At 42.9% G+C, this 15,918-nt stretch overlaps 2 protein-coding genes across 11 annotated transcripts; one reads left to right on the top strand and one right to left on the bottom strand.

The window, feature by feature from the left end:
* Positions 1 to 96: 96 nt before the first annotated feature.
* On the bottom strand, positions 97 to 4,732 carry LOC308360726 (uncharacterized protein). 5 transcript variants are annotated; one of them, XM_080832789.1, is made up of 5 exons: positions 4,585 to 4,682; positions 3,124 to 3,193; positions 1,532 to 1,597; positions 1,106 to 1,378; positions 97 to 947 (listed from the first exon to the last, which is right to left on the bottom strand). In XM_080832789.1, exons 3-5 carry the CDS (start codon positions 1,593 to 1,595, stop codon positions 802 to 804), a joined length of 483 nt encoding a protein of 160 aa, XP_080688915.1. In that variant the 5' UTR covers positions 1,596 to 1,597; positions 3,124 to 3,193; positions 4,585 to 4,682; the 3' UTR covers positions 97 to 801. The 5 variants fall into 5 exon arrangements, with proteins under 5 accessions (XP_080688915.1, XP_080688913.1, XP_080688914.1 ...); XM_080832787.1 differs by lacking the exon at positions 3,124 to 3,193 and having other exon boundaries at positions 1,532 to 1,686; positions 4,585 to 4,732; XM_080832788.1 differs by lacking the exon at positions 3,124 to 3,193 and having other exon boundaries at positions 4,585 to 4,683.
* Positions 3,156 to 14,804, top strand: LOC308360717 (casein kinase I-like). Of its 6 annotated transcripts, none has more exons than XM_080832771.1 (12): positions 3,156 to 3,281; positions 5,021 to 5,839; positions 6,190 to 6,259; positions 6,582 to 6,730; positions 8,097 to 8,331; positions 9,118 to 9,203; positions 11,187 to 11,271; positions 12,727 to 12,872; positions 12,981 to 13,064; positions 13,408 to 13,509; positions 13,708 to 13,814; positions 14,031 to 14,804. In XM_080832771.1, exons 2-12 carry the CDS (start codon positions 5,651 to 5,653, stop codon positions 14,083 to 14,085), a joined length of 1,308 nt encoding a protein of 435 aa, XP_080688897.1. In that variant the 5' UTR covers positions 3,156 to 3,281; positions 5,021 to 5,650; the 3' UTR covers positions 14,086 to 14,804. The 6 variants fall into 6 exon arrangements, with proteins under 6 accessions (XP_080688897.1, XP_080688893.1, XP_080688898.1 ...); XM_080832767.1 differs by having other exon boundaries at positions 12,724 to 12,872; XM_080832770.1 differs by having other exon boundaries at positions 3,212 to 3,285; positions 12,724 to 12,872.
* The last annotated feature ends 1,114 nt before the right edge of the window (positions 14,805 to 15,918 follow it).

Here is a 15,918-nt window from a genome sequence, read left to right as displayed (position 1 = left end):
GCAGCTTCATGTTCTAAGTTTTGTGTTTTGTCGCTATGAAATATATATATATAAAGATTAAAACAAAATAAAAAAATTCCATGGTGAAGATTTTTATTTGACATGGCATCCTTGATATTATATTGTTTGCTCATATGTGGTTATGTTAGCCTTTAGAAACTGCCAAAATGTGTGGTCTGTATTTAACTTGGACCAAATACCCACATATAAGCAATCATTACAATCATATTTTTTCATTCAATTATATAAATGACTTCCTTATTGTACCGTACTACTTATATGTGTTTTTCCATCAACATGGGCAAACCTTTATTTCAGTTATCAACTCCCTACCACATGAAAAACAATGACATTGGACACGTAATACTAAAGTGTCTATTAGGTCCCCTATACTGAACATCCAAGAGATGACCTTGATCAGTATTGTAGGCGTGTGTAAAATTTGACTTTTGAGAAATACACACAAACTGTTCACAAACTTTTTTTATACACTCTTGCACCCGTCATAAATATAAAACTATTCTGATAAGCTGTTAAATCATCTGAATGCTATGACGGATGAACAGGTTAATCCAACTGAAAACAAATACTCAAATAATAATTTAAATGTAATTGTGGGAATACACACATACAGAGAGATGTGTAGTTCAGTGACATATAAAACAGGTTTGTCTGGAACAATTCATATTTAAAATAATTATAATTTTTACTGCAGTAATTAATTTTCACGACGCTGTATACATACTTACTGTGTACAATGAAATCACTAATGTGTGTGTGTGCCTGCGTGTGTGTTTGAGATTAGTGGATGCGACAGATTGGCAGGAACGTGGCGGTGATGAAGAGAAAGAAAGCTCCAGCTTTACAGAGCAGATACCAGACCACCAGGCGAAATGACACACTCTCCACAGTGCTCGCCTCACTGTTATTCTTCTCCTCACATGTACCTGCGGAACACATCACAGAGTGTTAGGCCATGGACATAGAGGCAATCATTACCTCATGAGGACTTGCATAAAACAGAATATTATTAAGTCTAGACTAATTACAAAACAACATTGGCAGACCAATACAACACACTATTATAGTATTTGCTTTGGCTCACCATTGATGTGGATTTGAATGATGGCGATGGCATGTGCCAGCTCGGTCTTGCACTCATATGTCCCGTTGTGTTCGTTGGAGGCATTGTACTTGTAGTAATGGAGGGTACTGTTAGGAGTATCAACACTCATATTGAGCAGCAACTGCTTGCCGTGCCATAGCTGCCGCTGGCGCGACAGAGACAGGCACACAAACTGACAGGACAGGTTGAAGTAGTCCCCGAGACACACCGTGTCTACAGGCTTTGACAGACTGATTTCTGGTTTGCATACATCTGATGAGTAAAAGAAGAGAGACGTGAAAAAGCTGCTTATACATTTCATCTACTGTTGAGCAAAACTGAACACATTTTAGTCAGAAATACTGAAGCAGGTTATTTCATCTGTTCAAATCCACATGGACCCCCAGATTCCTGAACCGAGCTCACCTTTGGCATGAGCCTTGAACAGCAAACACAGCAGCAATAAAGGAGAGTGCAGCCGAACAGCCATCACTGTTGAGATGGAGACCATTTTACCACACACCGGACTGTCCAGACATCCAAAGAGACACGACACGCTGGGGATCCTAAGTGTGGGGACACTAAGAGGGAGTAAAACCCTGCAAGATTTATCTTGCCAGGAAGTTACGCTCATGCTCATGCAAGTTAATCTCTTAATTCATCCAGCCAATGGAAAGCCCCATACAGCTGCAAAACCTCATGGCTTAATGCTCAAGCGAGCCATCAAAGGCCTGTTTCACCACTATCAATCTGTATGGTCATCTTGTCCGTTAGAAGGAAATGCTCTAACAATCCTTTGCACTCATTCTGTTGTTCAAGACTTGTTACAATAAACAGTTCCATTAATGATTTCACTCAAATGTTATGTAATTTGTGTATATGTCTACTGTCCATGCATGTGGATAAAGGTCAGTCAACATGTAGAAAGAGTAGCAAGTCGGTATATAGTTTGTCCCTAGTGCCTCTATACTGTATGCAAACAAAATAGAAAAAAGCACTCTCATCACTGATACACTGCAATCAAAGCCAGGAAAAGCTAACTCTTGACTGCTTCTTCGACCTCTTTGAGTGTTAAGAGGTCATGAGACATGATTCCTATACAGTTTCAGTTGCTAATAAGGTTGCAAAGCTTTGTTCTTAATAATTAGGTTCTAAAAAGTGCTTTGAATACATTTTTTCCTGTATTTTTTTCAGTTATGAAATTGTTTTACTGTCTCTGTGTTTTACTGCATGGTGTTATCCATGTCTGCACTGTATTGACCTGCTGGTACATCTTGCTTTGTCAGCATAATATGTAATTTCTATGTTACACTGAAATGACAGGCAAATAATACTGTTTATGATGCTGCATAATGCAGTTCCCGACTTCTTTCACACATGTATGTTATTTGTTAAACTGTAACAGTTTTGTTAAACTGCTCCTCCCAATTACTACAACGCAAATGTCTCTATTGAATAATGTGGAAGTGGGAAGGAAATTCTGGGTGTCCACCACAGAATGGGCCTATGGTAAATATAAATGTATACATATTTCCCGGGAAATTAAGGATGCACCCCAACATGAGTCCTATATTATCTCAGGCATTTAACTGATTTCATGGAAATAATTTCCATTAAAATGATATCCTAAATGTAGCCTATTGCAGTAGCCTACAGCAGTAGTCTCCCGTGGGTCCAATTTTATGCCTGATATGGTGTTAACACAACTTTTTAGGCTACCAAATAACACACACACACACACACACACACACACACACACACACACACACACACACACACACAATTCATTTAATATCAAAATGTTGTAAATATTATTTTGTAGATAACATTATGGATAGCTAAGGTACAATGGTGTAGCCTATATCCCTGATAATAGTTGCATGCCATGAAAGCAATTTATAAGCCTACTGCCTGTTGCCTTTTTTTTTGTAGACAGAGGTGTAATAGCCTTCTGAGCAAGTATGCGATTGTTATAACATGTCTTCACGCAGTTTTCATCTCCCCTGTCTTCAGCTTACATCCTTTGATCAGATGCGCATAGGAGCCCACCACTGCTGTTGACTGGCGAAACCCAGAGGCAGCGACTGACTGTATGTGGGAAGAGGAAAGTGACACCCACGAAAAAGGCTGCAAGATAAACAGAATGGAAATCGACATAGACTTTGTATATACCGATGTAGGTAATATTATTTTTTGGCTGTGTTATTACGTGTAACCTCTAGAAGTCTAATATATATTATTCCGAGGTAGTTCTTTTAATGTATTTCGATTTGGTGGATTAAATAGGATTCATAAAATAGCTAGGTAGCTAGCTTGGTAGCTAACGTTAGGTCGTTGTCTGAAGAGACTGAAATACAGATTCGAGTAAAAAAGTTGTCTTTCTTCTTAACGTTCTCGCAGTTAATATGCCAGAAAGAAGTTAACGTCGTTTTGCTTTACTTGCATTCATTTTATGAAATTCTCCATCCACTATAATCTGCAGGGAGCTTGTTGTTGCTGGCTAGCCCTGGCAGCTAACGTTAACCAGTGGACGCTAGCTAGCTATAACGTTATTCCTGTTAGTTAGAAAGGTAATGTTAGCGAGCAAGCCGAATATTCATTCAGCCGGTCAGTGTCTTCATGTAATTATTTACCGTCTATAATGCAAATCAACATAGGGTTGTTGATCAAGACAGTGTGCTTTGTCACATTATTAGCATTATAGTTCCGTCAAACGCAATGTTAGTCTCGCCAATCAGGCTTTTCAAGTTTATCTATGCAAGCTAGCCTGCTATGCTAGGCACTGGGTTACTAATCAATGAGTTAGCCTTGACTAACAATAGCGGCAGGCCAACATTATTTTCGTGTTCCCCAAACGTTATTGTGAGGTCTCATCCGGGTAATAATTATGTGTTACATTGACCACCTCTGTTATCAGTTACTTCGTGTTGGGTAATGTCAGCAAGATTAGATGACAAAATGTAACAGTCGTATTATAAGCTTGGTAGCTAAAAAAAGAGCTAGCTTGGTGGCTAGCTCGAACCTGCTACACTGTATATGCCATGTTCAGCCAAAGTCAGGATAAGTGGTCTAACTATTCAGGTGTATTGTTAACGTGTACAGTCGATTTAGAGGACGAGGGGGGTTGGTAAGAAGTTTCCCGAATTTAGCTATGTAGTCAGTCAGCTTTCTTGCAGTGCAGAAAAGTTGGTGGATGTTTACATGGGCAGTGGATGCCATCTTATCAGGCCTAATCCTGATCACCAAGCCAACTGGACAACTCGCTTGACACCGCTTTGTTAGCAAGCCAAGTACATGTACAGTGTTTAAGTCGGTGACTCGAATCATTTTTGCTACTGGATGAAATGGTTGCTTTGTTCGTTTGGATATCTAATTTACGTGAAAGCTGTCCAATATACTCAGGTGTTTTTTTTAATTTATTTTTTTAGATACGTTGACCAAGATGCTGGTAGGCTTACACCGATTCACACTTGACTAACCTGCCTTCATTCATTTCCTGCCGTGGGTCTGAGACTCTTACAGCCTGTTGGGGTAACACTCTCCCCCCCAGGAGGCTCTCCCTCTCACATGACCCCCCGGCCTCTGCTGGAGCTGCACTGTGGTGTATTTTTAGTGCTGGTGCTCAGAAACACAAGATAAGACTTCCTGTAGGGAGATGGTCTCCTGTTTCTACTTCCTCGGATCCTCTGTCTCTCTTAGGAAAGCACTCCCACTATTCATACTAGGTTTGCCACAGTTGATTCAGCTGGAAAGCGTCCATATGGGGCTGTTGTATGACTAGTGAGGTGTTTTTGATCAAATGTCCAAATGGGGCTTGTAATGAAGTTCTGTTGTGAGCCTGCAACAAGACAAATTGATGCTTTTTTTTGTACATCCTGTTAATTTCTCTCCTCTCCCTCCCCCTCCCTCCCTCAGGTGGTTGTGAATGTATCGTAGCTGTGTGTCGGGCCCTGCACTGGGGGCTGAAGCCTCGGGAATGTCTCATGTCAGTCCACAGCCAGGCCCGCAGGAAGTGATGCTGAAACCCACCCGCATGTTTCCGTCCTGGAGCTCACCACGCTTTCCCTGCTGGAGCTAGGACAGGGCTAATCCACCACCCCTGCAGGAACTCTTCCCAAACACCCCGCTAGAGTTGCTCTCACCACATACCGAACTAAAGAGCTCACCCACCACAGCTGCCTAACCTAGGACCGAATGAGCTAGAACTGGACTGGAACCACGTGTCTGAGTCCAGCAGTTAGGACTAGATTGTTTTCTGGACTTTATGAGCTCCACGCATTGGAGTTTACAGTGAACCGGCAACAGTGGTCTGAGAGCAGTTCAGATTGATGTGCGTGGGGTACGGCTAAGTGCGCAAGTGTAAATATCAGCATACATTTGCTATCCAAAAAATCTTCCTCTTCATCCCACACTCGCTTGTCACCCTCCCACCCCCTGGTTGTTGTGATTCAGTGGATCTGTGGTTTTTATGGCAGTGACGTAACTCTGGAGAAGCCCGGGTACCACAAGCTTCAGGATTTAGAGAAGAGAGGAGGGAAGGGAGAGATGGAGGAGAGCAAGAGGGTGGTGAAGTCCGGGGGCAGCAGGAGTGGGCACGGGGGTCGGGGCTCCAGCTCCGGGGTGCTCATGGTTGGCCCAAACTTCCGTGTGGGAAAGAAGATTGGCTGCGGGAACTTCGGTGAGCTGCGGCTCGGCAAGAACCTGTATACCAACGAGTATGTGGCCATCAAGCTGGTGAGTACTTCCACGCAGGGCACACCATCACTTCTGAACAACACTCATTTGTCTCCATCATGATATCAATGTCATAGTCAAGTTGTAGCTAAGTGAAGATGGCTGAACAGAGGGTGAGGTAGAGGAGTGGCACTTTGCAAGTTTCATGTGTAACTGTTTATGCTGATTTTTGTGGAAATCTATCTGTCCCTTCATTTTAAAATGTTTTGTTTGTTTACTATGTTTTTTGTGTGTTATTTATCGTTTTGATTGCATTTGTAACCTTGTCGTCATAGAAAATGAGGGCTACCCTCAATGTATCCCCGAGAATGAAATAAAGGTTGAATGAATGAATTAATTTCTGTCTCCAGGAGCCAATCAAGTCCCGCGCTCCTCAACTCCACCTGGAGTACCGCTTCTACAAGCAGCTGGGCAGTGGGGGTAAGCAGCTCACACTGCTCACCGTTGCCACCATTTTGCTGACATTATCACAGACACTATAGCAATTACCATCAGTAAAAAGAACTGATCACAGAACAACAGATTCAGTGTTTAGGTACAGGGTCTGTATTGAAATGAAAAGGGGGCTGCCCAACTATATTGAGGGGATTTGTGGGGAGTGTAATCCTATGGTGCAACTGTTTATTGCCATAAGGGGCAGAATCAGGTTTTTTGTTTGTATATACGCCTAATGTTATTGTGATTGTGTGTGTGTGTGTGTGTGTGTGTGTGTGTGTGTGTGTGTGTGTGTGTTTGCTTGCAGAGGGGGTTCCGTCGGTGTACTACTTTGGGCCCTGTGGGAAGTATAATGCGATGGTTCTTGAGCTGCTGGGGCCCAGCCTGGAGGACTTGTTTGACCTGTGCGAAAGAAGCTTCTCCCTCAAGACGGTCCTCATGATGGCCATTCAGTTGGTGAGAAGACCCTTAGCCTTACCTTAGTCTGAGAAACCTGTGGTCCTGTTTGTGCCTTGTTATTACACTCCTAAACAGCTATACCGGCATATTGTTCTATGTGAACAGTTCTTGCCTGTAACACAGTTTTAAGGGTTGTGATACTGACTACACTCTTTTCTGATATTATCATGTTCTGCTGTGTCTAAAAGGTTCAGTCAGACAAGGTACACATTAATATTCCACCAGTGGAAAAGTCCATCCACAGAAATCACAACTGCATGTTATAGAACACAAGTTTTATTTAAAAAAAAGCAGTTATAATTTGTAACTCTTTGTCTGACTGAACCTGTTTGTTGACTGTAACCTCTTAGCCCTACTGTCACTGTGCCTGATGTGTGCTCAGTATTACACTTCATGTGTTTGGCTGTCCTTGAGCTAAGTCCTTGTGATTCCAGTTATGTTTGTCTTACCCCTTAGATAGACATTTAGTTGTGGGTTGTTTTCTGTTCATTAAAGGTACAGTCTGCATTTCTAACCCAGTACACTTTCTGTCAAGCTTAGCACATTGCTCCCTGTGCTCCTTTGTACAGCTAGTGAATGCTAGTGAATGTTCACAAGCTAAATTATGTTCACAGACACACATTACATCACATTATGTTGGATGAGGTTTACAAGATTTAATTATGACTTGTAACCGCTATAATATGAAATGAGAGACACTCAATTCAATATTTTGCCCTGTCGGGGAGAACATCGACAACAGTATTTTAACCTGTCTATGTAGCCGACAGCAACAGCATAAACTTCATTCAGTGTACTTTTATTGTTTGTTTGAACTGTGTTCATGTATTGATTAGAAATGTGCTTTTTAGGTTAAGCTAGTTGGTGAACTCTTTAATCTAGAGTATGAAAAACTCTCTTTCTCTCAGAACATGTGCTAAGAGCTTCAGGAAAACATCATAAGACTCAAACAGATGTCTGCAAATCTCTGTGTCCCTTTAAAGGGATAGCTCACCCAGAACTGGGTTTCTATTCCTTGACATGTCAGGGCATGCTCTGTCTTCTCTGTATGAGGACATGGGGCTTACCAGCCTTTGCTGTTGTATTTAAAATGGGGGAAAAAAACTAAGCTAACTGGGTTAATCTAAAAGCTTCAAAGGGCATGTTGGTGTCCATCAAATATCACAAAACTGTCCTTCCGGAACAATCATTCTTAACCAGCAAGGCAGCCATGCAATCAGGTACAATATGGCTAAATCTATTTTGTCCAAAATTCGGTTACATAAACCATTTCCAAGAAGCACTGGCTGTGCATGATGCTCCAGACTTTGTGTGTTTGTGTGTGTGTAACTAACTACTGTTGCTGTGTGTGTGTGGGCTGCAGATCACACGGATGGAGTTCGTCCACACCAGGAGCCTGATCTACAGGGACGTGAAACCCGAGAACTTCCTGGTGGGCCGGCCGGGGAGCAAGCGCCAGCACACCATCCATATCATCGACTTCGGCCTGGCCAAGGAGTACATCGACCCCGAGACCAAGAAACACATCCCCTACCGCGAGCACAAGAGCCTGACGGGCACGGCCAGATACATGAGCATCAACACCCACCTGGGGAAAGGTGAGGGGAAAGGGGACGTGGGAAAGCAGGGATGGTTTGGTGGTTCCTGTGGACATAGACTAGACTAGGTATTTTAATCAGCCCCTGCTCTACTTAACTCCATAAGTCGTTTGTCTTCTTTTAGCTCACAGTGCATGGTTAAGCAGTTTTTTGAATTCAGATGAACAATAGGTCATTACTCTTTGCTGTAAGGATTGCACATAAAAGAAACGCAGAAATAAGATTTTTTCGTGTAGTGCATATCAGATTTGGTTAGTATTCCCCACCATGAAGATGGCTACTTTCAACGCCAATATTTCTGAACTTTCATGTTGGTGTTGTTGAGTGTTTTAGTATTAGTATTGTGAACAAATGAAAATGTATAATTGTATTTTGACCATGTGATTTTTGAGTATAGTTCCTCTTCAGCAACACTATAGCACTCTTGGGATGTGAGGGCAATCAGGAAACCCTTTCTTGACATTTGTTTTTCCAATAATGCATCTCATGAAAACTACTACTGAAAGGCAGTAATCAGGGTCCATCCAGTAGATCTCCCCTCTGCTTCATCTGTGTTTTACACCACAGAGTGGTGATGTGAGAGTTGATGTTCAGTACCCTGGGGGCCTCTCCTAAATCAGGCCATTTGGGAGCTGGAGTGATTGATAATGCTCCTCTGTCTTTCGATAATCACCCTGTGCATCTCTCTCTCTCTCTCTCTCTCTCTCTCTCTCTCTCTCTCTCTCTCTCTCTCTCTCTTTCTCTCTTTCTCTCGCTGCCTCTCTCTCTCTCTTTTCTGCACTGTAGAGCAAAGCAGAAGGGATGACTTGGAGGCACTTGGCCACATGTTCATGTACTTTCTGCGTGGGAGCTTGCCCTGGCAGGGGTTAAAGGTGAGCCAGTCGTCTGTGCAGAGGTGTAGAGTTCTACAACAAGGAGACTGTGTGTGTGTGTTCCTGTGTGCGTGTGTGTTTGTGTGTGTGTGCATGACTATGTATGTGGGAGGGACGTCTGGCTGTGCTGAGCGTATAGATAAGGAGTGTTTTTTCCTGCCCGTGGTCTGGGCTGCTGTGTGCTGTACTTATCTCTAGTCCAAATCAGTGTGTATGTGTGGGTGTTTGCATGTATGTTTGTCTGTGGATTTGATGACAAGTGCTATTGTATGCCATGTGTATGACCTATTTACATGTTGAATTTGACTTTAAATAATAAAGAGTGATTTTGAGGTGTCAGTATGTATTGTATGTATAAAGTGTACCGTATTTTCCGGACTATAAGGCGCACTTAAAAGCCTTTCATTTTCTCAAAAAACGACAGTGCGCCTTATAATCCGGAGCGCCTTATATATGGATTCATTCTGGTTGTGCTTACTGACCTCGAAGCGATTTTGTGTGGTACACGGCGCTCTGTCAAAACCGCTTGCAGCATTACGGCTACCGTACTTAACATAAACACTCGAACAGTACATTGCTTAAGACCACTGTTGCTCTCTTAGCTGGTGTTGGAAGTGCCTTCTCCAGCAAGCTTGAAATGACAACTAGAGTAGTTTGCTATGGAGTAATGCTGGGAGCGTTGCTCTCTATCCATTAAATAAGGACTGTATTTCACGTATATGCAGAACCTTTTTAGAATGGCTGACCTTACATAAAACGGCAGTGAAAGAGCCAAGAGACGGGAGGCAAACTAGCATGCTAACGTTATACTTATTAGCAGCGAGGGTAGCTAGCTACTATGTGTTTGAATGGATTTTTGGTCTAAGCGTTAGCAGAGCTTCAGTTAAGACCTACAATACTTTGCAACATTTTATCCATTAAAAAGGGAATGTATTTCACGTATGTGTAGAACCTAGTTAGAATGGCTGACCTTACATAAAACGGCAGTGAAAGAGCCAAGAGACTGGAGGCAAACTAGCATGCTAGCGTTATACTTATTAGCAGCGAGGGTAGCTAGCTACTATGTGTTTCAATGGATTTTTGGTCTAAGCAATAGCAGAGCTTCAGTTAAGACCTACAAAACTTTGCAACATTTTGAGTTATTGTAAATTACGCTAACGTTTGATTTAGCGGTATCCGACAGTTTTTTTTATACGTGTTACAACTGAACAAGGTTGGGAGTTATTGTGAATACGCTCATTAACGTTTGAACAATGTTGAGAGTTATTGTGAACACGTTTAATAAAGTTTGACTGACTGACTGTTTTGTTTCGCTTAATGCGCCTTATAGTCCGGTGCGCTTTATATATGAAAAAAGATCGAAAATAGACCATTCATTGACAGTGCGCCTTATAATCCAGTGCGCCCTATAGTGCGGAAAATACGGTAGTCAGTATGTGTGGAGCAGAACAAGTAGTTTGTAGGTCTATTTTATACTCCAGGCCTTTCTCTTTTTGTACTGTATGTAGTTCTCAATATTTCTGATAGTAATTGTGTATGAGCGCATACGTTTGCAGTCACCATTGTTTAAAATGCCCATTTCCATAAAGCAGACCATTTTGCATTGTAGTGAGGCTCTCTGCAGTTTTTCTAATAGTGCGTTAATATCATCCAACTGGACTTTTCTGAATTTCTCCCTTTCTCTGAAATTAACATTAGACGTTGTATGATGAACAGAGAGGTACAAAACATGGGCAAACCATCAGATTGTTTGCTTTGTAGGGGTGTGAGTTTATTTTCTGAATACTCAATGGCCTAAATTAACACATTTCTGTGAACACAGCCAGTGTGTATGTGTGTGCGTACGTGCACGCATGCACTGATTTACTGATAATGGGTGTGTTTTTTTTTTTTTTTAAAACATTTTTTTTTTAGGTAGGTTAGATAATGTGTGTGTGTGTGTGTTTCCGTCCGTCAGTACTGAACACTGTCCCCTGTCTCTAGGCTGATACTCTGAAGGAGCGTTACCAGAAAATTGGCGACACCAAGAGGGCCACGCCTATTGAGGTGCTGTGCGAGAGCTTCCCAGGTGTGACCCCAGCTCTTCCATATATTCTGCTTATACCATTTTGATGACCTTTAGTGAACAGTGTGGTCAAGAGAACTCTGCTGTCAGTATGAGAGGGGGTAGAGGAGTCGTTTAGTAATCAGAAGGTTGCTAGTTCAATACCCCACTCCTATTTACCAAGTGTGAGCAGGACACTGAACCCCTAAAAAATACTGTATGATGTATAAATGCAATTTCCTTGTAAGTCGATTTGGATAAAAGCGTCTGCTAAATGACTAAATGTAAATGTAAAATGCCACAGTGAATTGTCTTACAGTGCACAGCTCAGAAACTGTGCCATGTGGAAATGCAGTGCCCAGGAGGAGGAATTGCTTTTCACTGTGTGACGTGAAGAAAATGTGCCACAATGAAAAGCAAAATTATTTCATTGCTTTGCATCTCGCAACGAAAAAGGGATTATCGCGCCAAAATAGAATAGGCTTTTCTCCTAACTCTCTATCGGCTCATTTTCTTTTTCAAAAAGGACACGCTAAAATTGTGCCACCAGGAAAACTAATGGGCAAAAAGGGAACATGGTTGAAGTCGGCAGGCTTGAAGCTGTGTGTAATCCCTTCTCATTGTCTTTCAAAATGCAAATTAAATGATAAAATTATGATTTTGCTTTTCATTGTGCCACATTCTCTTCACGGCACACACTAAAGAAAACGGCTCTGCATTTACACACGGCACCTTGTCTGCGTGCTGCGTACTGTAAGACAATACGTTGTGGCAAGTTGTTTTTCCCCTCATCCCAAATTTGTGTTTGCATTTCAAGGTGGTGCAAAATCCAAGCCATAGATAAATTCACTTCTCAGACCTTTTTGGTATTCGACTGGAATTGTAGCTGCCAGTTGTGGTGCGGTGTGGATGGCACAACATTTAGATATCAATATCTAGTTGACTTTTAGCAGGAGTGCTTTAAAAAAATAAAAGCCTTGCTTTTCCTTGCCATTGTGGGAGTTGCTTCTGAACAGACCAATTGTGTGATTTGAGGTTTCTATTATGTAACCGAGTGCATTTGCGTGGTTACCAATCATAACAGAACAGATACTTTTTTTTTGTAGGTTTGTTCATTTGATATTTTTGAAACTACTGCAAGGTTCAGAATACTGTGCAAAAATAATTGAAATCATATTTGTGATTAAGTGAGAGTGAAACGTTAATGTATTTCTGTTGATGCCATTAGTGGGCGAGTGATTGAGATTACCAGGCGGCCCACACATTAATTCTCATGGTGTGAGCAACACTGATTGTGTTCCCATTGTGCCGGTGCAGACCTGTGTGGGTGTTTCCATCTGCATGTGTGGGTACAATTATACATGTCTCTTTTGTGTGTGTGTGTGTGTGTGTGTGTGTGTGTGTGTGTTTGTGTTTGCGTGTGTGTGTTTGCGTGTGTGTGTGCTGTGTTTTTCCCTACACACATTTGCCCCGCAGAAGAAATGGCTACATACTTGCGTTACGTGCGGAGGCTTGACTTTTTCGAGAAGCCAGACTATGACTACCTTCGAAAGCTCTTCACCGACCTGTTTGACAGAAATGGCTACGTCTTCGACTACCAATACGACTGGGTGGGCAAAACCCTGGTGAGTGACTGACAAACACACACAGACACACAGTCAAACAGACAGTCGTCAGTGAGTTTTACCTTTTCAACCCTGTCATCTCGTATACACTGCCTTCTGTTTCCTCAGCCAACCCCAATTGGCCCAGTTCCTAGTGATGCACCCCTCCAGCCCAGCAGCAGGGACAAAGCACAGCAGCAGACCAAAAACCAGGTGTGTGTGTGTGTGTGTGTGGATGTGTGTGTGTTAATGAGAGTGTCTTCTACTTGATGAGCGTGTCTGTTTGCTTGATGTTGAGTGCTCTCTGTGGATGTGTTTGAGAGTGTGTCTTACAGTAACTACAGTAACATCGTCTGTGTGGGTGTGTGCGTTTGTGCGCACATTTGCTCGTAAAATCTCTCTCTAGCCTACCCTGTCCTCTTCATGTCTCTCCGAACCCTTGTGCTCCTCTTGTTTCTCTTCACCTCTGTCAAAGCTGGCATTTAAAAAACGCTATTCATGTTGGTTTATTTTCTTCTTCTCTCTTATTTCATCACTGTCTGCCCAACTGTGCCAGTCTCCTGAGCCTGCGGGTGGCGAGGCGCAGCCCCCTCCCGCCACGCCCCGCGAGGTTCTGGGCTCCCGCCTGACGGCCGACCGCCTGGGGGGCTCTGCACAGGTAGGCGCACAAGCGGGCGGCTCCTCCTTCTCCTCTCTGTCCTTGTCTCTCTCTCTCACCCCTCTCTGCTCCTTCTCTTCCTGTGCTTGAGGCCACCTCTGTTGCACTCTTCTCTTGTCTCGTTTCGCTTTTGCGGATTGAATAGGGAGAGGCTGGTGCTGCATCCCTTGACTATTCCCTTCCCACGATTCCGTGCAGGTGATGAACTCGACCAATGGGGAGCTGAACACAGACGACCCCACGGCGGGCCACTCCAACGCCCCCATCACAGTCACAGCTGAGCGAGAGGTGCCCGACGACACCAAGTAAGCATCTCAAACGTCCTCTCCACCCCAACTTTTTCTGGTCTGCATGGGTCGTGCATCTCAGGAGAACATCATGAGACTGCACTGCAGTGATTTCACACAGAGGAGTTCAGACGAGGCCACGTGACTGCAGAGGAGGACTTTTTTAGAAGCCTTCTGTAACAAACTGAAGCGCAGTTTTATTGTTTAACCCTTGTAATGTTTTTTTTTTTGCAGGTGCTGTTGTTTCTTCAAGCGTCAGAAGAGGAAAGCACTCCAGCGACACAAGTGAGGAAGAGGATCACCAGGCCTCGTCCCCCGAGAAAAAGGGGAAGAGGAGGATATGTATACTCCTTTTAGCGCAAGAGGAGCAGCCTCTTGAAAGACTACTACAGACGACAATGTATTTGACACTAACAGTGGTCATAAACCAAGGACAAATCTCGCATACAAAGAGGAGAAGAGCCTGAATGAGTGACAGAGACGCTCTCTTGGAACACATGCTTACATTTGTGGTATGGGGAAGAGGAAGCCTGTCAGGGCAATTCTCCCCTTGGTCCTTTTAATTTTTTTTCCTATTTTAAAGATTAAGTCTGCTATTCCAGATTCTCTTTCTCTCTCACACTCTCTCTTTCTCTCACTCTCTCTATCTCACACACACACACACAGATGCAAACACATGCATTACATACACACAGATACAAACACATACATACACACACTCACTCTCTCGCTCTCTCTCTGGGTCCAAATGTCTATGCGTCCAAACTTGTTGGAGTGAACTTTCATGGAGTATCCCAAATGTGTTTCTGCAAGTGACCAGCAGGGGTCACTGTTAGACTCAGAGGAGCACACAGCTTGTCTCACAGAGCTGCCAGATGTGGACGAATGCCTCTGATGCCTCTGAGTGAACTCTCATAGGGATGTACAAAGCCAGGATGGGATTACAATGCAGACATTTCCACCTCACTTTAAAATGGACGCACGCTCAACTCTTAAAGGGATGTAGAACATTTCACAGCGTTTGTGGGGGGGGGGGGGGGGAGAGAGAAGCATTCGTGGCTCGTCTCCATTTCTTTTCTTGCTGTGTAAAGGTGGTTACCTGTGAGTCAGAGTTTGTGCCTTTCTAAGTAAAACCTCCAACACTCATGTGTCCAGAGTCATGTCTTAGTCATTTTATCTTCCCCCCCTCATCTCCATCAAACACTCACTCTCCCCTTACATCTTATTTTTCTCCTGTTCTTGCTTTTTTTTCTGACTGTCCCTGACTCTCTGTTTTATTATCTGTCTACATTTTTCCTGTGTTTCTTGTTCCAAACCTGTTTGTGATTTGATAGCATTTTAAACATTGTAAATCGGTTACCAAAGGGCAGGAAGCGAAGTATAAATCTGTCACATGACTCCTGACCCTCCTCTTCCCTTTACAGTCTCATGTGACTGCACACCTCCATCTGCTATTCTCACTCATATACTGTTCCTCTGTACACTTGGGAAAAGACGTTAAAGAAACAGGCAATGTTGCAAGTAAAGGAAGTGAAATCATTAGCAAGAGCTGCTACGAGGAAGTGAACAGAGAACAGGGCAGAAATTCAGGTGTGGACTCGTGACAATGAACAGCCAGTCAGGACAGCCTGGAGAAGTGTTACCAGGAAAATGAGAAGATATATAAATGTTTATACTATACAGAGCAAACAATGTTTATTTCTGATGTTTTCTCAAATAGCTTTGTTTTTAAGTTGTATTTATTTGTACATAACAAATAAATGTGTTATTCCTTCATTTTGTTTTGCAGTAAACAGACCTTTATAACGCTGGACCCTGTGCTTCAGGGGTTACAGTTATTACACACTTAAGGACATCCTCAGGTGATTCTCTCAAACATTAACATTCTCAGTTATAAACAGGTCATGACGTTTGTACAAAGATGGTCCTAAGCTATACCGGTAAAATAAAGCCACATACTCTTAAACCGTGCTGTCTGGATCAGGTATTAGAAGGAGTGTGAGTGTGTGTGTGGGCAAAGGCCTTTGGATAACAATGAATGTGTAGAGAACATCACCTCTACCTTTGCCCGTCACAAGGATGCTAGATATGACGACAACAGTGCCGGCAGTGAATCACTTGT

Source organism: Sprattus sprattus (genome assembly GCF_963457725.1).
Source record: "Sprattus sprattus genome assembly, chromosome: 2".
NCBI classification, from domain to species: domain Eukaryota; kingdom Metazoa; phylum Chordata; class Actinopteri; order Clupeiformes; family Clupeidae; genus Sprattus; species Sprattus sprattus.
Note: the sequence above shows the minus strand (reverse complement) of the source record. Positions and strands in the feature narration are given on the sequence as shown.